This window comes from Elephantulus edwardii, unplaced genomic scaffold, assembly GCF_000299155.1.
Source record: "Elephantulus edwardii isolate Elephantulus edwardi_28Jun2011 unplaced genomic scaffold, EleEdw1.0 scaffold00056, whole genome shotgun sequence".
In the NCBI taxonomy this organism is placed as follows: Eukaryota; Metazoa; Chordata; class Mammalia; order Macroscelidea; family Macroscelididae; genus Elephantulus; species Elephantulus edwardii.
Window position 1 is genome coordinate 8,935,909 of NW_006399806.1, and position 21,789 is coordinate 8,957,697.

Below are 21,789 nucleotides of genomic sequence, written 5' to 3' on the forward strand. Positions count from 1 at the left end.
AGTGCAGTTGGCGCAGGATAGAGCAGGGTTTAGGGCTGTTGTGCATAGGGTCGCTATGAGTCGCAAACGACTCGAAGGCACATAACAACAACAACAAGTGTTCCCTTGCTCCATTTGGACAACAGATTCTTGATCTAGGTATAAATTTCACATGAGCACAATTAATTGTCCTGAAATTGTCATTCTTCCAGTGTTAGCCAGAGTGACCCTGTGAAAAATAGATCTGAATCTTGCCCCACCCTTTTGAGATGTGGGAGTATAGAAAGAAGTATCTGAAGAATGTAGATTTGAGTCTACATATTTACATATTTACTACTTATTATGCTTTCTAGTAATGCCCCATGTTGCAAAGGATCAGTCCATTTTAAAACAGGACATTGTAAATTAATGGCAGACTTTGTATCAAGTAAATATGCAAGTAATAGTTGATTAATTTCATTTTGTGACCATTTTCACATTCAGAGAGGATTCTTTTATTACTACAAAGCTATGGTCTAAAAATTGATGGTTTATTAATTAGGTTACATCCTCTTAGTTGAAGAAATTATAAATGAATAATTTATAATTTAGTGGAGAAATGAAGCAAATGAAGATTAGTTGACACTGATTTGTCTATCTTCTCTCAGGTTTCTGAATATGCAGGATTATTTAGAAAAGTAATATTTAATTGATAAACAGAAGATATACTTCTTTTTAAAACATAATTATTTAAAAGCAGAGGTGAGATACATATATATAAAATACAGTTTTTTATACATTAATTGTTAATTATAAATAAAATATTTATTATATAATAAGAAAGGGAATGGTATGAATCAGTGTGTTCTTTATTAATTTTCTTTCACATTCTCTTTCCTCTACAAAGCTAATTTATTCATTAGTTTCAAAACCATCATGTGCTGCTTGACACTGTAATGAAAGATGAATTCAGGTTTTAAGAGCACATGTGGTTTTGCTTAGGCATTGTGACAAGTTTATTTCATCAATTAATGGTGTCTATTGCCTATGAGTGATTGCTGAAGAAACCAATGAGATCTACAGACTTTCACTCAAATAGAGGGTTGTTTTATTTTTTAAAAAAGAACACATATGTACAACAAAGGCATAGGAAATATGCAATCAATGAAAAAGATTAAAAATTAGAATATCACAAAAGCATTGAAACAGCCCAAATGTCCATCAACAAAGGAAAGGATTGAGGACACAATGGAATACCAAGCAGCACTCAGGGGAAACAATTGCAAAAGCCACTATAGAAACATGAGAGAGGCTGGAAAATGTTATGCTGGGTGAACTAACTCAGGCTTATAAGGAAAAATATTGCATAAGACCATTACTGTAAAAATAGAAGGATAACTAGTAAGATGCATATAAATGTTCAAAGAAGGAAGGAGATCGGGTAAGGGGACTGAGGGAAGGGGTGAAATCACGAGGTCACAGAGTTTGGTGGGTGAAAGAATTAGGAAAGATCCAGTGGGTATCTGAAAAGATGGAGTAATAATGAGCATAGATAATGGTGATTAATTTTGTAAGACACAATATATGGGAACAATCATATAAAAACACAATGTAAATTAAAAACACACCAAAAATAAGAATAGGTTAAAAAAAACCCAAACCCATTAGAATATGTATTTTTAAAACTGTCAACAAGGCTAAGGAACCTTGGTGGCTCAGTGATTCAACAATGGGCTGCTACTCAAAAGCTATTCAACTGACGTGAATTTACCAACTGGGAAAAGACATGACAATCTATTTCCATAAAGATTAAAGCTTCGGAAAGCTGTGGAGCAGTCCTCTGTATTATATAAGATCATTGTGAGTTGCAGTTGACTTAACAGCAATAGGGTTGTCAACAAGGTTAAAAAGCATAGAATAATGGATTGGGAAATTATGATACATTCACACAATGGAATACTACACAGCACACAGGAGCAATGATTTTGTAAATTATTACCTAACTTGGGTGAACTATCTCAGTCTCACAAGGACAAATACTATATAAAACCATTATTGTAGAATGAGTATGAGGATTGACGGGGGAGAGGGTGGAATGAGGATGATGTGTAGGGGGACAGGGTATTAATCATGAAGTTGTATAATTTGATGAGGGGGGTGATGTAAATTAAAGATTTTGTTCGAGAAAACAATGTATTCAAATTTTGTAAATAAACTACTTTAATTAAAACAGAATAAAATGAAGATTGGAAAAATGCAAAGTAATTAAAAATACCATTTTAAGCCATATTTACTCTGAAGCAAGAAGAACAAGAAAGGAATATTGTTACTGAGAGCAGATGCTGTAAACTTAACAGATGACGTTAGGAAAAGAAGCTATTTAATGCTATGTATGTTCTATCTTCTAAGAGAACATCTTCAAACTAGAATGCCTTGAACAATTATGATGAAAAGAGATTTAAGGTTCATAGTAAATGAGGCACCTTTAGCTAAATTCCACAAATCAGCAATTTCATAATAACCCTAAATAACTACTCTTCCCAAGCTAAGGAAATGGAGGCCCAGAGAGATGACACAGTTCAGGCATGACAGTCAGAGTCATCACTAGTGTCTGCCATTCATCAAAGCTGTGTTCTTCCTTGTCTTTCACATGACCCCTCAGGGTTGCCTTAATTCCAGGTCCCAAAGTTCTCAGCCTCCCTAAATTAGCCCTTAACTATATTATAAACTCAGAATCTTTAATTATATAAGCCTCAAGTCCCTCAGGATGGTGTGCTTTGACTTGAAGACCTGACTTCTGATGCTTGAATCATCTAACTTGGAATCCCGTATCCCAAATCTTGAACTTGGAGAAGTAACTTCATTTTTTTTACTTTGGTCAAAACTTTATGACTCTTAGAAATATTGTGTATCCTAAGTACTAAATTATGGAAACAAGGACCAAACTTCCAACTCTGATTTATATTCTGATTAACTGAGCCATCAATCCATTTGGGGAAAGGATCCCATGTGTGCTGCAGCCATAATGGACCATCTCTCTGAAAGGCTTCTTTCATCTTCTGAAAATAAATGACTTCTCACAGGACTTTCCCTGACTTACAGCTTGACTTGAAAACCACTTATTCATTTCCATAGCACACTGTCTCCACTTTGGTAACATTCATCACAGCCTAATCTCTTGTTTACTCTCCCCCCCCCCATATACTCTCACTGCTGTATCTCCCTTGTGCCTAGTACAGTACCTGAAGCACGATGTAAATGTTTAGGAAATATCTGAACCACTGGGTGAATGAGCTATTACTAAGTGATTGGTGATGGGTATGAGATTTGGCAATGGTATATGAATTCATATGCCATTAGCAACTAGACATTACATAATTTTGGTTCCTTAATAAATTTTTAAAACCCCACAAAAACCAACAATATACTGAGTAGCCCAAACTTTTCTCCTTGTACTTTCTTACTCAGCCCACACTTGTGTAGACTTAAAACTACACTATGAGCCTTTGGATTCAGCCCCCAGAGAAGAAGCTCTGAACATGTTTTAAACCTATCACTGAAGTCCTTTTCTTCAGCTCTGTTATCACAGGGAGCCAGCAATCTCAGCCTGTGTGCTTCAAAAGAATTGAAATGTGTCTGACATCCAGTTGCTTTCCTTCTGACCTGCAGAATCAGAGCACATCATCCTAACTCTTGTCTGAGCATCAGCTAAAGATACAGACAGATTACTTACAGACTCATTTTTTTAATGTTAACAGACTTCTTGAAATTGAATGTGGGTGTCTTTCCTGTACAAATAGCTTCTAGGAGGGAAAAGAACGCCCAGAAAGGTGAGAACTGATGATACATCTGTTACTCATAAGTAAAAAAGAAAAAAGAAGAAAAAGAAATTATGCTTTTACCATTTACTTTGAGCATGTTTTCATCAGTAATTTTTTTTAGGTTACTGTGATTTTTATTCAATTTTATATACTGATTAGAACAAGAGCAGTAAGAATTATGCTTTACAAATATTATATTATTACATTGTGATACGGTTTTACACTGATTGTATGGAAAAGACAAAATAACATCAGAATTAAGGCAATAACAACATGTGCAAACCAAGCACATTACCCTGACACAGTCCTTAGTAAAAAGCTCTTTTGGTTAGGTAATCATGGAGATGGCTACATGCAGGACAGTCAGTGCTTTGAAGAGTAAGCTTTGGGTAGAAAATTCATTAATAAAAACTTCCCTCCTACTGGCCCACAATGGCCAGCAGCAGCTTTCGGTAGTCTCCACTCGTGTCACTTGCAATCATTGTGCTCAGGGTCTTCTGATACATCTGAGTGAACATCTGTTTTATTTGTTCAAGGTCAATCTCACTTCGAGTGACCACAATTCTGACCAAAGTAGAGTCATCTGTCCCAGCACCTTTCATAGAACAGTAGAGCCTCTCAGCAAAGAAGGCAGAGCGGTTCAGGGCACACTGCAAGATAGCCTTCAAACCACTTTCAACGTTTCCGGAGAACTCACGGCTAACACTGCTTAGCAAATCACGATTAGCCATCCTGGAATAAGCCTCCATTGTAGCTCTCAGCTGAGGAAAGCTTCTTGTGGCAAGAATCATGTTAAAACAAGATTCATCTGTTCCTAGTCTCCCCTCACCAGCTTGATAGAGGCGCTGAGCATCTTCCTGAGCCATCTGATGGTTTACATTCAGGTTCTCATCACGATTTCCCTGGCGCATGGATACAAGTAAACGTTCAAAATGCCCTGATGTATCTGATCTAATGTCTTTTTCAAGGTCTCGTCCAAATTCTGATTCATAACATCTGACAATGTCTCGAATTTCCTGATTTGTTCTTGTACACAGAATCTCAATCAATACTCGTTCCTGAGTTCCTGCTCCCTTCATTGCATTCCGTAAACTCCAAGCATCATAATATGTGGATGGCATGAACATGGCAAGGATGAGTTCTTCCATATTTCCACTTAATTCTGATTTGAGATCTTTGATCAAATCCTTGCCACACATGGTCTTAAAAGCAGCTTTAATTTTTTGCCTCTGATCATTGGAGCGGTTGGCCACAACATCCACGATTGCCTGCTCATCTGTCCCCAAACCCTTCATCGCTTTTCGGAGAATTTCTGCATCTCTCATGGCATCAAAGTTGGAAGCAGGTTGGATTGTCCCTTGAGTGCCCTGAGTCATTGCTGCTGGCTGATTGGGGAAAGGAACTTGTCCTCCAGGATACTGAGAGGGCACCTGTCCTCCAGGAAAACCACCTGGCATTGGAACCTGTGCAGGGCCACCCCCGTATGACTGTGATGGTGGCTGTGGATAGCCAGAATAGGCTCCAACTGGTGGGGCTCCAAACCCAGGGCCTCCAGGGTAGAATGGGGCTCCTCCTGGCTGTGGGGCACCAGGATAACCTCCAGGAGCTGGGTAGCCTCCAGGGGCAGGGTAGCCTCCAGCACCTGGGTAGCCACCAGTTGGAGCTTGTGGGTAGGCACCTCCTCCCATAGGAGGAAAGCCACTAGGATAAGGATACTGACCGGGAGGGGGAAATGATGACTCTTGACCTGGAGGAGGATATCCAGGGAAAGGTGGGTAGTCTGTTGGGGGATAGCCTGGGTATGACATTCTGGCTCTGAGGAAGCTGCTGCACTGCCCAACCCGCAGCCCGCAAGATTCATCAGTAATTTTTGATGGCTACTTAAGGCAAAGTCAATTCACATAAAGAGTTTGTGCTGTGTCTCATTGGCTTGACCCTCCTTATGCATTACACTCTGTTCTTTTAACACTCATCCGTCTGTGTTGAACTCGTGAGCTTCCTTGATCCTAGGCTCTGAGTTCACTTCAGCTAGTGAGCAACATATATGGAATATGAGAGTGAAGTCAGCATTTCAGTTCCTCTCATCTCCCTAAGGTTAGCTGTTACTCTCTATCAAACGTCAGAGCCTCTGTCAACTAACTTTTATAAGACTCTGTTAAAGCTCTGGCAAATGCACCCAGCTTATGGCATTTCCAGTTTAAACCTACAATCTAGCTAGACCTGGATATTGTTCTGTGTCACGCTGACTATTCTTCACTCATGTGCAAAGTCATTGCCTTTGAGACTAAGCTGACTCATAGCTGACCCTCCATCGGGCTTCTGAGACTATAAACTGCTCAGAAGGAGATTGCCTATCATTGTTCTGTGGAATTCCTAGTGGATTCAAACTAAGAGAGACATGAAGCACACCTGGCCTAGTGGTAAGAAGCTGTGCTGCAATCCCAAAGGCATGTGCTTCAAACCCATTGGCTACTCCACAGGCCAAGGATGGGCAATATTCTCCTGTGCTATTAACTGCCTCTGAAAACTCACTGGAGGGTCTGATATAAGTTGATTCTGACTTGATGGCTCACAATAACAACCAACTAGAGCTCTAGTCCACACACATTCCTTCATTAAATTCTTCAACTAACCCATTCTGAGTGCACTCCCCCACCCACCTGCTGAGAATCTGTCTTCTACAGATTTTACTTTTAAAATGCACTAATGTGCTTGTATAATACACAGAACTATGACAGCTGTTGATAATAAAAGTAGAGGGCTTCAATCTCTTCCTTTGATGAGATAATTGGGAGATATTTTCCTTGTATCACACATATTTTTAATATTCCTAAAAGTACTCTAGCAAAACAGATCAAAATAAATGAGTATGTGCAAAGCTTTACTTTAGAGGATTGCCAAGGAGGAAGGCTTGGCTTATCGAATAAAATAAGCCACAAGCTGGAGGCTGAACAGGAACGATTACATTTTAGACACAGATGTTTTAAAAGGTTAAGCTTCTACAACTGTCCCACTATTTACTCCCATTTTCATCCTCTTATTTTCTAAGAGGATTTAGATTTCTTAGACTTCTATTGTATGCAAATGAGTTGACAACTCATGATAAAAACAAATGAACAAAAAAGAATCTGACAGGCACAAGATATTCTTCAGTTCCCCTTTTGTTGGCTCTCAACAAAGCTGACGAATTGTTCTGGCTTCTGCCATCTCACCTGTGGAGTACTGTGACAGTGCTGTGATGTAGTGTGACTGACAAAGCAGAAAGTTGATGACCCCACAGAAATCCACAGGGAAAAATTGGAGGTAATTGAGCTGAAGTGAAGAATTCTATCTGGGCATGAAAGCATCGTGAAGGTGGATATATTCACGCTAGGTGCAGTGTCAGGGTTAGGCAGGGGGGTGCAGGAGTGGTGAGAGGGATGTTAGGGTCATCTATAAGAACAAGAACTTCATTCCTGGATAGAGGACAGATTGCAGAAAGTGCCATAAAAATATGCCTTCAACGTCATTTCTTACCAGCTTCTTATTTATTTGAAAAGAATATATTGTTCATTGCTTTAGTGTTAGAACTGACTCATAGCTGAACCTCCATGCTCCCCACGCATTTTCAGAGACTGTAAATCCCACAGGAGGAGATTATTCAACTTCTTTTGCAAAGCAGCCAGTGGGTTTGAGCCACCTTAAAAAATCCATTGCTGCTATTTTGTGCTGAGGGCTCAGAGGTGACCCAGAACCTCCAGTGGATTTTCAGAGACTATAAATCACATCAAGAGCTTGTCTGTCTTTTCCATCCAGGAGCAGCTGGTGGATTCAAACTATCTGCTTTTGGGTTAGCAAAGCAACTTCTTACTAGTAGGCCACCAGAGATTCCCAAAAGAACATAGGCTATTATAGATACCAGAACATACTGTAGTTCATTTATGGGTTTGTTTGGTTTTTTTTCCCCTTTTAAATTTTTGAGGTTGTGCATTGAAGCGATTTGCTGCAGAGTTAATGGAAACAAACAGACTTTGAACTTTATTCCTTTGGGAGGAAATATTTATGTATTTCCCCTGACATCTTGCAGTCAGTGTCCCTCTGCGAAGCGCTAGAGATCCAGTGGCAAGGCAGGGAAATGATCCCCACTATCATGACACTTAAAAACAAACAAATGAACAAACGAAAACAACTTTAATTTTACTTCTTTCTCCACTGTGAGAAAAGAAACCAAAAAGCTGACAGCAGTCACATCAAATGTAGTGTTCCAAGGTTCCTCAAAGTGAAACTGTGTGACTTTAGTTTCTCAGCGGAGCTGGACTGCTAACCCAATGATCATCTCCCTCTGGTGTTTGAATCCACAAAAGCCTCCTTAGAGCAAAAGGAAGCGGTCTTTTCCTGTGGGACCCGCAGCCTTGGGAGCCCAGTGGAGCCTCCGCCTTAAGTTGGTTCTTACTTGATGACTAGGAGTATATGAGTTGTTTTGTTGTTCTTGTTTTAGGAGGTAGGTCAGAGGTATGTCTGTGTGGATTTGAGTATCTCACTTTTTGATCAGCTGCTGAGCATCCAACAATTTGGATTATGTAGATATTTCAGAGATTAAATAGACAGTGTGGAAGCAATGTCATGGTCATAATATTAGAATGTCATTGTTATGTGCTGTCCAGTCACCTGTAACTCATGTCAACACTATGTACATCAGCCCTAAACTCTGCCCTATCCTGTGCCAATCTTATTATTACCCCCATTACCACAGTCACTGAATCAATTCATCTCATCGAGGGTCTTCCTCTCCTGTGCTGTCCCTCCATTCTCCCAAACATGATGTCCCTCTCCAATTATTTTTTAATCATTTATTCTCTTCAACTTCCTTTTCACAAACTAGCTAACTGTAGACTGTTAATTCTGAGAACGTTACTCTAATTATCCCATGGCTAACTACATAAATTTTAAAACTCACCTCATTGCCACTGAGTCCAAACCAACTCTTAGTTGGTCATCCATTGGTTTCCAGAGGCTGTAAATCACACAGGAGATTTACCGTCATCTGTCCAGCAGAACAGCTGGTGGATTTGAACCTCCCGCCTTCAGACTGGCCATGCAACTCCCTATCCCTAGGCTGCCAGAATATATTCTGGAGTTTCCATTATTTCTAGATGCCTTGGATGAACCTAATAATCTATGGCTCCTCCACACCACTTACATTTTAAATATTCTGTCTATAATAGAAGAATATTTTAATGAAAATATTTTGAGAAAAAAAGGATTTTAATGAGTAGTGAAAAGGGAATTTAATCTGTACAAGAGCAGTTTCATTTGATAAAAGTGTATCATATTTAAAAAAGGAAGTAGAGAAAATTACTGTACATGCTCTGGACTCAAGCACACAGTTCATTCTCCTCAGAAGCTCATTTGCATCGCTGGCATTTTCAGAAGAGATGGATTAGTTCATTGTTCACTAGCTGGGGCAACAGACATTATTTTGCCAGTGACCAGAATCAGGAAAATGAGGTATGTAAAAATTATTGCTTTTCATTATCTAATCCCATGCATGCTTGGCAAGTTATTCTTTTTCTTAGGTCTTCTGTTTAAATATTAAAGGAAAACAAATTTTAAAATAAAGACATGAAAATTTAGGTTCCTGAACTTTCAGTCATTCTATATGAACCTAAATGGTTGAAAAAATATTCATAAATATTTTCTACACTTGATCTTAGCCAAAAGACCAAGAAGCGATCATAAATATTTTCTGAAACAGAAGGGCCAATTTAGAAAAAAAAAATGTGCCCTTTAGTTGACATGAAAATATCTCTTCTTTTGTTGATATAGGACTACGGGCTACATTGTTTCTCTTGTTAGTACTTCATTTTCTAGGTTGCATCTTCATGCATTATGTGATTATAACACACTCAGCTTTAAGGACTCATTCTCAAGAAGATATATCATTTAGCAGCATTTCGTATCCTTCTTGAAAGTCTTCAAATGTTATTATAATGTTGTTTTATACATTTATGGCACTGCTTGTGACAGAATATCCACAGAGCCTTTTGTTGCTTCACTAGACTACAGGTAAGAAAAAGTAAGAAAGTAGAGAAGCATTAGTTTTGGTTTTTCAACACTCTGTGCAACTTTTACTGTATCTCATTATCCATGCAGTGGGCATCGGTATCATTGTGCAAGCATTTGTCATCTTCCTGAAGCAATCTGAGGTGCATGTGTGACCATTCCAGTAGGAACTTTCTGTAGAAAAAGTACTAGAGAAATTGAAATAGTTCAGGAATTTAAAATTAAAATGTATTTGAAAATTATGTAAATGCAGATGATGAATATTTATGATGACAATAACAAAGAAAAGTGATACTTTGTCAGAAGACAATTTTTATGGTCATATCTTTGCAATTCTTTAAGGAAATGGAAATTATAAGTATGAAAGACTTAACTATTTAGAAAGAAATAGGACAGCTTTTTGATTTGTGGTTTGTCAGTATGGAATGTGACATTGTTTAAATAAAAAAGTATTTAAATTATTAATGGAGATTTAGAAATTTTAGCATTAAAAATTTCATACAACTCACAGTTATTTTCTTTCTGTGTGGATTTAGAAGTTTTGCACAGGGACAGAAACTTAGAAAACATTAAAAATTGAGGTATATGCAAACTATTATTTTTTTCCCTTTTTTAAAAATAACACAAACCACACGCATTAGTTACTAAAACTATCTTTGCCTTTTCCTTAGGTCTTCTAGTGACAAAGCCAAATTGTGGTTCTTGTTTAAATATGTGCCCATTTCTGTGGTTTTATTTGTTATTGTTTTCCCCAGTGATAATCTTCAATGAATTTCTATGAGATAGGTGATAGTAATTATTTCTTACATTTTTGTGGATGAAAGGGTAACACATATCTTGATTCTTGGTTTGATTTTTTGTCAAAATGCGTCATTTTTTTAATTGCACATGAGCACTTTTCTTGAAAGTTCTTATTCCCAGTACTTTCATCTCACTTTTAGAAATCTCCTGATTGTAGTTCCTGTCTTCCCTAATTATACATTTTTTATTTTCCAAAGTCTTGTTCACCAGACAACTCCTGACTACCAAATCTTTTAATGTCCCCTTCTCTACAACTGAATCTAGGGATAGAAATACAAACAGCAGACAAAAAGAGAGGCAGTGAAAGACTAATGAGGTTGTTGTTGTTTTTATTGTGTACTGTCTAGTTGGAACCAACTCATAGTTGACCCTCTAGTAGGTTTTCAAAAGCAGTTGAATTGCAAGGGAGGAAGCTGCCTCTCTTTCTCCCCTGCAGCATTTGTTGGATTCAAACTGCATGCCTTTGGGATGGCAGCGCAACTCTTATCACTAGGCCACCAGCGTTCCCTAAAGGCGCTACACAAAGCCAGTGAAAAAAGTGACAGAGGGAAAGGAAGTGGGCTGTGAATACTGGATTGAAACAGATGAGGGAGAGAACTGTTAAAAAGGAATATAGGATTAGGTATTGTTTTCATGACAAGACTACAGAAAAAGAAATGCATAGTAAAGTGGACTGTGGACTTGGGAGGGGATTTTATCACAATGAAAGAATTTTTTTTTCTTTTCAAAGAGAAAAACTAACTGGGGGGAGAGGAGGACAGGGAAGAAAATATGCAACAATGAATGAGGAAAATTAAATGGAAAGAATATGATGCAAAAATATATGTGTTGTATTAAAAATCATTAATAATAAAAAAAGAAAAAAGAGGGCTGTGAATGCGAGGATCAATCTGATGGGTGTTATTCATGCCTTGGTGATCTATCGTTTCTTCTTCCTATTAACTCAGAAGTAATGCTGTATTTCTAGAAGCGGCCTTTGCCACAAGAACCAGTTTGCCGAAACCAATATTAGAGTAAGTTACACTAAAATAAAGGCATTAGAAGTAATTTTTATGTTCAAAAATAGAAAAGAATATCTACCAAGAATCATTAGTCATTTTAGGGGGGGTGGGGAAAACTAATGGAAAGTATAGAATCCAAAGCAAACAGGCCTCAAATAGCAACTTAGGAGTACGGTTCCTGAAATATTCTGACCTGGGCGGGTTCTTGATCACTAGTATTCCTAGAGAGATAAAAGAAATATTACAGCTTTGCAAGAAATGGGTAGGGGTGGGAAGAAAAATATCTGACAAACAAAAAAGTGGTTTTAGAATTTAAAAACAGCAGTTTGGAGGTATACCAAAGTAACGTTCAGATATAAAACATCAGAAGAAATTAAACTTCTGTTGTAGATTGAATTGTGTCTCTCGGATATACATGCTGATATCATAGCTTTTTGTACTTTTTTTAAAAGAATTTTTTAAAAGGAGTGAAAGTTTAAAAATTATATTGCATTTTCATTCAATCATTCATAGGCATTATGATTATAATATTACAATTGATTATTTAATTATAATGTCTACTCAAACTTATTATACATAATCTTTCCTTTCACCCAACATATCTACTTATCTGTTAATTTTAACTCTCCTTTACTTCTCTTCTCATTCCTGTTAACCTTCCAAGATTGAATATATCTGTATATAAACTTTTTCTTAGCTTTGTATATTAATGGTCTCATACCATGATGATTATTTGCTGATTGACTTGTTTCACTCAGCATGATTGTGGGATTTGATTTTTTCTTTGTTTGTTGTTTTAGATCCCTCTATGTTGTACTATGAGCTCCTCCATGGGAGCTCTGATGTTCTAGTGGAAAGAAATTGTGCTGTAATCCCAAAGGCACAGAGCTCAAATCCACCAGCTTCTCCACAGGAGAAAGATGGACAATCTTTTCCAGTGCAATTAAACTTTCTATGGAAACCTGCTGGAGGGTCAGCTGTGGGTTGGTTCTGACTTGATGGCTTGATGGTATACAACAACAACAATGTTGTACAGTATTTACAAATTTTTGATATGCCATTGTGTGAATGTACCAACCTTCTTTATTAATTTGTCCATTTGTGGGCACCTGGGTTGTTTCCAGCTCTTTGTTATTGTAAATAATGCTGCAATAAATGTGAGTGTGACTGTCAGTTTGTGTTGCAGCTCTTATTTTTTTTTGGAAATGACTGGTATTGGCATTTCTGGATCAAATGGTATTTTTATTTCCAACTTTGAGGAAGTACTAAAAGGGTTTCCATAGTGGTTGCACCCTTTTACATTCCCAGAAGGGATGTATGAGAGTTTTGATTTCTCCACAATCTTCCCAACATTTGTTGTTTGGTGTCTTATTGAACATTGCTATTTTTTTCTGGGGTGAGATAATAGTTTTTCGTTGTTATGCTTTGCATCTGGGGTGAGATAATAGTTTTTCATTGTTATGCTTTGCATCTGTCTAACAGCAAATGAAGGGAGCCTAACCCAAAGGCATGTGATTCTAATCCATCAGCTGCTCCACAGGAGAGAGGTGGACAGTCTTCTCCCATGTGGTCTCAGGGTCAGTTATAAGTTGGTTCTGACTTCATGGTACATAACAATAACAACAATAGCTAATGGAGCTCTGGCATCCTAGTGGGTGAGGAGATGTGCTGCCAACCCAAAACCAGGAAGCACCAATCCACCAGCTGCTCTGTAGGAAAAAATATGAGCAGTCTCCTCCCATGTAATTTATAGCCTCAGAAAACCTGCTAAAAGGTCAATCATGAGTTAATTCCAGTTGGATGACAATGAATTTGTGTAAGAATAGCTAATTGTCTTGAGCATTTCTTCATTACTTGTAGTCTATCAAGTAAATATGCTCCTAACCAAAAAGGCTACATCTCTGGCAGTTCAAATCCACTAGCAGCTCCTCTGGAGATATATGAGAAGTCCTCCTCCTTTTGTGATTTATAGCCTCAAAAACTCAATGGAGGGTTGTTATAAATTGGAATCAACTTGATTGCACTAGGTTTGATCTAAGTCTATTTTGTAGGAATTGCAATCAAGAGTCTTGTAAGCAAGAATCATGAAACGGTTTCAAATACATCGGTCATGTTGTCAGAAAGGGCAAGTCCTTGGGAAACAACAATATGTTGAGAAAGATAGAGCATCAGTGGGTTGAAGAATGAAGAAGTGGAGGGCCCTCAAGTAGATGGTTTGACACAGTGACTGTAACAGGCTTGAGCATGTCAGAGATCACAGGATGGCGTAAAATAGGGCAAGATTCAGATCTGTTGTTCATAGGGCCATTAACTGGTGACACAGAACAACCACAGCAATATATTAGAAAATGCACTACATACACTCCTTGTTTAGCTATGACTAGTATTTGTGCAGTATTAATTTTTTTTATGACTAGTATTATGTGGGAGAATGATGGGCAGTCTCCTCCCATGTAGTTAACTGCCTCTGAAAACCCACTGAAGGGTCAGATGATGGATCAATCCTGACTCGATGGTACACAATAATAACAACAGTATTTACACAGTGACCTCTGGTGGCCTAGGTTGTAAGGAGTTGTGCTGTTAACCCAGAGGTGGCGGCTTCTGGTAGTTCAATTCTACTAGCCACAATTCCAGAGAAAGATGGGCCACCTTCTATAAACCAACTAGAAAGTCAGCTGTCAGTCAGTTCCAACCTGATGGTGAGGATTTTGAGTGAGGATTTACATTGTCATATTGTACGAAATAACTGTTCATCTAACATTCATACAATAACTCGGCTGGAATGAGAATTATGCTCATGTATTTCTGTTGTAACTGTGATGTGAGAAAATGAATGTGAAGATACGGTGGACTAAATTTCTCAACTTTCATAGTGGAAATCTCATTGGTATGGCAAAAAAAAAACTGAGTTAGAATATATTGTCTATGTGGGTCAGGAAATGAGGGACAAAGGACTATCTTCAATGTTTATAAAGAGTATATAAAATATTTGCATGAATAGTTTTGTTAAAAATAAGATTTAAAATGAAATAAGAGAAAAACAAAATATATTTAGAAATCATTGCTTTATTATTTGATAAAAGTTTATCTAAAGACATTGTTGTTGTTGTTGTTGATTGCCTTTGAGTCGAGCACGACCCATAGCAACCCTATGAACAAAAGGCCTGAAGCCCCTCTACAACTATGGACATTTATCAAAGTTCATAGAGTTTCCGGAGGCATGTGGTTTAGGAAGTGGATGTCACTCATTAGTAGTATCACACTCTTTGCCCTGCTACTTGCTCCTTGTAACCTTAAAAAAAAACCAAAAACCTAAAGATTACTTTGCAAGTTTGTCTCTAACAAAATATCACTTTATTTGGGGTTAGAGAGGACTTGGATGTTTAAAGGAATCATAGCTGAATGAAAATTCAGTGAAAAACATTTGTGAATATGGTTAATATACTCTTCAAGGTTCTTGGAGAACCATAATCTATTTCTGAAATGCTGAGATATTACTGTGGACAATATTGCCTGGAGATAGTATCAAACTGTTAAGGGCTAAAAGATAAGGAATTTTAGGTTCTCTAGACCTGAATACATTGGAGGGGAAGATGACTAGTTAGGTTTTTAAAACTGTTATTTTACTTGGAAGTTTGTGATGGTCTTTAAAGTGGGCTGATGTTTAGGAAATTTACAAAAGTAGACACAAACTTCATCTAACATGCCTCTTTTCCTCTTTTTGGGCAGCCCCCCATAATCTGATTCATCCATTACTTTGTATAGTTCCTTTTCAGTTTTCAGTTAGTGATAATAGTCAAGTTTGAATAATCTAATTTTAATTAAAAAATCCTCAAACTCAGAAAATACTTTAAGATCTAAAGTTAGGCATTGTTGTTGTTATTGTATGCTACTGAGTCAGAACCCAATCATAGCTTACCCTCCAGCAGGTTTTCAAAGAAGGTAAATTACATGAGAGGAGATTACCTATCCTTTTATTGTGGAGATCTAGTGTTTTAGAATTGCATACCTTTTGCATTAGTATGCCAAAGTTATACATTAGTCAAGAAATGAAAAGACAAATTGGGGAAGCCAGCTGTCAGGGACCTCTCCGAACTGCTAAAGAGCAATGACGTCTGTCAAGAGTCTAAGGTGCACCTGATCCATTGTCTTTACAATTACTTGCTAAGAATCAGAGAGTTGGACAAGGACTAAGGATGACAGAAGAAGAATTGATGCATTTGAATTGTGATGCTGGAGAAGAGTATTGAACATAACATAACATAACATAACATAACATAACATAACATAAAACATAACATAACATAACAAATCTGTCTTAGAGAGGGTGAAACCAAATTTCTCCTTGGAGGCAAGGCGTTTGAAGCTCCGTCTCACATATTTTGGGCACATAGATAAGAGGGACAGGTCCTTGGAGAAGGACATCATACTTGGAAGGGTGGAGGTACAGCACAGGAGAGGAAGACACTGCAAGAGATGGATTGATAGAGTAACTGGGGTAATGAGGTAAATGTGTTGGAGACAGTGAGACTGGCTCAGGACAACATAGGGTTTAGAGCTATTGTGCATAGGAGTGCTATGAGTTGCGGGCAACTCGATGGCACATAACAACAACATATGTTAGTAAGGGGGAAAAATATCCCATAGGAATCTTTTGATCAGTGGAGAAATCCTTTTCCCTTCATATCAAACAGGACTACCTTAAAGACTGGCCACAGGTTGACCACTGTTCATTCCACATCAGTAGTTTGTCCCACCTACCACCCACATCACATATTTGTAGGTTATTTGTGATGTTTTTTTAGAAGGAAAAACCCCTGGTGGAATTAAAGTTAAGGTGTCACGGGGACCACAGAGTTAATGATCTTATTAATGACACCTCTGATCTTGCATGTAGTTGATTCTTCTGCTGGAGAATGTTTTTCACCGGCACCTTACTTGGGCCCACCCTTCCAGATATAGACTCAGCTGACCACTTATCTTTCAGTTTTCATATGTCACTTTTGCCCAGAAGTTAGGTTACAAAAAACCTAATACCAGTAGAAGTTTATCCTGACAGTTAAACAGCTGATACGGTATTGTGCTACTTCTCCGTTTCTTCCACTGGACTCTAAGATTTTCAAGAATGGAAAAGTTTCTATTGGTTTCCTCACTGAATTTTTCAACCATAATACAATCCCTAGCTCCAGCATAGGAGGGACTCAAGAAATGTGTGTCGATTTGAATAGACTTGTTATTATCTCTGTATTTTTTCCACACTTTATATTATGCTGGGATGAGAGAGTATGAGTAAGATAGCTGACCTCATGTCTATACTAATGTGCAAATGAAAAACACATTAATCTCTATGTGTATGACCCAGAGTCAATGATGGGAGTTGCCCTAGACTCCACCCCACAAAGGGATGTTAAAATCTGCAAAGTGCTTGGCTTTCATAAAGGAGAAGTTCTTGAAATCCATTAACATATAAATGCATCTTCATTTCATAATAGAGCTGGTCTAGAGATGATGAGACAACTATCTAATATACTTGAAGATTGCATTAGTCAAATGGCAAGTCATCTGGCACACTAAAATGCTCTTAATATGATTTGTTTACAATCTTTCTCTTCCATTGCAGCCGGGGCACCGACAACAGACTGGCCCACCGGCGGCAGACAATTCTCCGTGAGAAGGGGAGAAGGTTAGCGAACCGAGGGCCAGCTTACATGTTTAGTGACCGCTCAACAAGCCTATCTATTGAGGAGGAACGCTTTTTAGATGCAGCTGAATATGGCAACATTCCAGTGGTGAGGAAGATGCTAGAAGAATGCCTCTCACTCAACGTGAACTGTGTGGATTACATGGGCCAGAATGCCCTGCAGTTGGCCGTGGCCAATGAGCATCTGGAAATCACAGAACTTCTCCTCAAGAAAGAAAACCTGTCTCGAGTTGGAGATGCCTTGCTTCTAGCCATTAGTAAAGGTTATGTTCGGATTGTGGAAGCAATTCTCAATCACCCAGCTTTTGCTGAAGGAAAGAGATTAGCCACTAGCCCCAGTCAGTCTGAACTCCAGCAGGATGATTTTTATGCTTATGATGAAGATGGGACACGGTTCTCCCATGATGTGACTCCAATCATCCTGGCTGCCCATTGCCAGGAATATGAGATTGTACACACGCTCCTCAGAAAGGGAGCACGGATTGAGCGTCCTCACGACTATTTCTGCAAGTGCAGTGAATGCAACCAGAAGCAGAAGCATGATTCCTTTAGCCACTCGAGATCTAGGATTAATGCCTACAAAGGCCTGGCAAGTCCAGCCTATCTGTCATTGTCCAGTGAAGATCCGGTCATGGTAGCCTTACAACTTAGCAATGAGCTGGCAGTGCTGGCCAACATTGAGAAAGAGTTCAAGGTAGGTCCTTAACAGCAGGGAAAACACCGTTCTTGTTTTAAAGGCTTCACTATGTGTTCAGAACTGTACTAGGCATTGTGGATTATGACCATTTTACATGTTTACTCAATATGCTTTTTTATTGTATTTATTGTTGTTGACTGACATCAAGTTGAAACTGGCTCATAGCTGGCCCTTCAGCAGGTTTTCAGAGGCAATAAATCTCACAGGAGGAAATTGTCTGTCTTTTTACACACAGCAGCTGGTGGGTTCAAACTGCCTACCTCTGCATGGGCAGTGTAATTCCTTACCATTAAGCCACCAGAAATCCCTTTATTATATTTGTTGTTGTTGTTTTTATGTGCCATCGAGTTGCCTACAACTCATAGCAACTTGTGGTAAAATTTGTGATTGCTGACCATTCATGGTAATCTGTTATATAGTAGGAATTTTATACTTTAAATTTTTTTTATTTCATTTTACTCTTTTTTGTGTGTGCCGTCAAATTGGAACTGAATGGTACAGGAGGAGATTGCCCCTCCTTCTCCAGCAGAGCACCTGGTGGATTTGAACCACACACTTCTGGGATTGTAGTGCAACTTCTTGCCACTAGGCCACCAGAGCGCCCTGGAATTTTATACTTTTTATGTCTATTCCTAACTATAAACTTGAGAAGAAAATATTGTTAACTCCCATTCAGATGGAAGAAAAGTTAAGTAGGGTCAAGATCAAACAACTGGTCAATGATATAGTTGGGATGAGAGCCTATTCTCCACAGCCTTTTTGTTTTTTTCTCCTATAAAACACCATTCCTTTATCCAGGGCTTAGATGGTACTGATATCAGAAAGATGAATTAAACTTAAGGAAGTTAGTCACAGCTCAATATAGGAGACAGGTACATACATGACAAAATGAAGCAAATACTGAGTAATGCTACTGGCCATGTATATACTGGGAGTCCAGAGACAGCTTTATTTAGTGAAGATGTGGTTTCAGGACATCATAAACAAGGTAGTGTTTGGGCTGAGTCTGACATAAAGAGTAGGATTTTTAAAGATATTATGGAAAAGGTAGAGGGTCACCTACAGAGAGGACACTCACTTAAATGGATTGACACAGTGACTAAAACTAAGGGCTTTAGCAGGCCAGTAATAATGATAATGCATGATAGTACAAGGTTCATATCTGGAAGGAAAAATAAAAGTGATATTTTAAGCAAAAGAAATATAAAAACCAAAGATAAAGAAAGACACCGGTGCTTAACAGTCTTCTAAAATAGAGTATGGTATCAGATGGTGCTATCATTTGAATGTTTTGTGTTGCCTTTGGAAGGACATAAGCTCAGAATCCTCACCCACAGTAATTCTCACACTTTTTTCTAAACTCCCTCCACAGGATATCTGACTGATCTTATTAGGCCTTTGATGTATGTGAATATAGTATTTTTATTTATGATGGACTGTTGTCCTTTAGGGAGTGCTGCTGGTGTAGTCTGTAGAGAATTATATTGATAATACAAAGAGCGAGCTTCTTTTATAGTGTGAATCCACCAGTGACTCCAAAGGAAAGAGATGGGAAGAAAAAATCTTGCCTGCGGTTTTCATCTTTGGAAACCCACTTGCAGGTCAGCTTTGAGTCAGACCCCACTCAACAACAATGAGAGAGAGAGAGAGAGTTACTTTACTAAATGATCAGGTCTCAATCTAACAAAGTGTTATACTAAATAATACTACTCCAAATTGTATTTCCAATTAGAACTTTAGATACTATGTTTACATTTTATTTTAAAAATTGTCAATGTATGTTATTTTGAACCTCTGTGCTTAGTTTCTATAGTTTTAATTGAATGTACTGCTGATAATAATAATAATTATGGCATTTTAAATACCGAGAGACTTCTGATCACAGAAAACATAAGAGTAATTGTTTAAATGAATGTTTAAAATGCATGTTCAAAAATGTGAAAATCAGCAGTTTTTTTAAGCAAAAATCAAACTTGAAAAAAATCCTTATATTTCACAATGAGAAGAGATCCTTCTTGATTTTGTTTGTTTTGGTTTTATTTTGAAAGCCTTTGGAAGCCAAAAATGCATTAAAACAGCAAGCATTAAAATGAATCTCTGAAATTTGATCTGCACAGGTGAAAACTGCCATATATGAGGACAGGCTGCCAATGTTTTGTGTGTAAGCCACATTCCTTCACCACCTGCAGGCGCCATGATACTGCCTCTGTTCCCAACATTCTGGCTTCGGCTTATAGCAGGGTGAGATCTGGCAGAGCTAGAGAAAGTAGTTCTTTACTTCATCTGTTCCAATGCAATATTCATTATCTTTCACTTGTTTTCCTAGATACCACCAATCCCCATCTGTTCCAATGCAATATTCATTATCTTTCACGTGTTTTCCTAGATACCACCAATCCCCATGTCAGTCTGTTTTATAACAATGGTGTTATACAGTATTTGCCCTTTTGTGATTGAGATATTTCACTTAGTATAATGTTCTCCATGGTCACCCATATTGTGTAATATTTTACAAGTTTCTTGTTTTTAAGTGTTGCATTGTATTTCATTGTGTGAATATCCCATAGCTTTTCTATCCATTCATTTGTTGATGGGCACTTGAGTTGCTTCCATCATTTTGCTATTGTGAATAACGTAGCAATAAACATGGGTGTGCATACATCTGTTTGGATGGTGGCTCTGGAATCTTTAGGGTATATTCCTAGTAGTAGTGGAATTGCTGAGCCAAATGGTATTTCTGTTGCCAGCTATTTGAGAAAGTGCTAGAGACTTTTATAGTGGTTGTAACATTTGACACTCCCACCATCAGTGTATAAGGGCTCCAGTCTCCCCACAGCCTCACCAGCATTTGTTGTTTGCTGCTCTTTTGAACATTCCTATTGTTGCTGGGGTGAGATGATATTGCTTAATTGTTTTGATTTGCATCTTTCTGATAGCTAGAGACCTTGAACATCTCTTCGTGCATTTGTTTGCCATTGGAATGTCTTCTTTGGTGAAGTACGTGTTCATACTTTGTGCCCATTTTGCAGTTACGGTTTACCTTTGTCTTCTTGGGGTGCTACAATATTCTATAAATTTTATATTTTAGTCCTTTATCAGATATTTAATTTACAAATATTTTCCCAGTCCCTGTTAGAAAAGTATTTTGATTCTTAGAAGCTCTCATTCATCTATTTTATTCTCTGCTAGTTGTAGGTCTACATGGCTTTTGTAGCCATTGAATTTGATTTTCAGCATGTGGCTAGGTAATACTATAGAAATGTGAGGTATATGTGACCCCACTAAGGTGAATGAATAGCTACTTAACAGTGTAAACTAAATAACACCTTTTGAGTGGTAACATGCAAGTAAAGCAAGTAGATTACTAAAGATGACATTGGTCAATTTTGTCATCCTGTCAGACTAACTGATGGTTTTAGAGACAGAAAATGGGAATTTTGCTGCCAACAGGAAAGAATAAGCAGAAAATCCAGTGCATTCTTTGAGCCAGAGATTTCTATACAAGACTGATACAGAAACAAGATCAAACCAGCAGCAACAGCAAGTATGATGGACAAAGAGAGACCAGTGGGAGACAGCTAAACTCATGCTGCCACCTTACAAAGCGAGAGTCAAGGGCCTTCTGTTAGGGTTACTTGCTGAGTGTGTTGAGGGGAAGAACTGAGGGCATGAGGGTAGCACACATAATTAGCAAAACTAAAAGAGTGTTAAAACTTGGACAGAGGAATGTTGTAAATGTGGATACATTTCCACTATTCCTCCTCC

General features: G+C 38.0%; 2 protein-coding genes across 5 annotated transcripts in view; one reads left to right on the plus strand and one right to left on the minus strand.

Moving 5' to 3' along the window:
* The window catches only part of TRPC6 (transient receptor potential cation channel, subfamily C, member 6), a 219,791-nt gene that overhangs the window by 95,387 nt on the left and 102,615 nt on the right, over window positions 1-21,789 (plus strand). For all 3 annotated transcript variants that reach the window (XM_006887322.1, XM_006887323.1, XM_006887324.1), the window contains exon 2: window positions 17,247-18,021. In XM_006887322.1, coding sequence (XP_006887384.1) covers window positions 17,247-18,021 — 775 coding nt within the window. The remainder of the gene's footprint in view (window positions 1-17,246; window positions 18,022-21,789) is intronic.
* LOC102876452 (annexin A7-like) lies at window positions 4,193-5,587 on the minus strand. 2 transcript variants are annotated; one of them, XM_006887321.1, is made up of 2 exons: window positions 5,368-5,527; window positions 4,193-5,229 (listed from the first exon to the last, which is right to left on the minus strand). In XM_006887321.1, exons 1-2 carry the CDS (start codon window positions 5,465-5,467, stop codon window positions 4,199-4,201), a joined length of 1,131 nt encoding a protein of 376 aa, XP_006887383.1. In that variant the 5' UTR covers window positions 5,468-5,527; the 3' UTR covers window positions 4,193-4,198. The 2 variants fall into 2 exon arrangements, with proteins under 2 accessions (XP_006887383.1, XP_006887382.1); XM_006887320.1 differs by having other exon boundaries at window positions 4,199-5,587.

What these genes read in the sequence shown, in the direction of transcription:
- LOC102876452 (XM_006887320.1), bottom strand. Translation starts at nt 5,587, where the DNA reads ATGTCATACCCAGGCTATCCCCCAACAGACTACCCACCTTTCCCTGGA.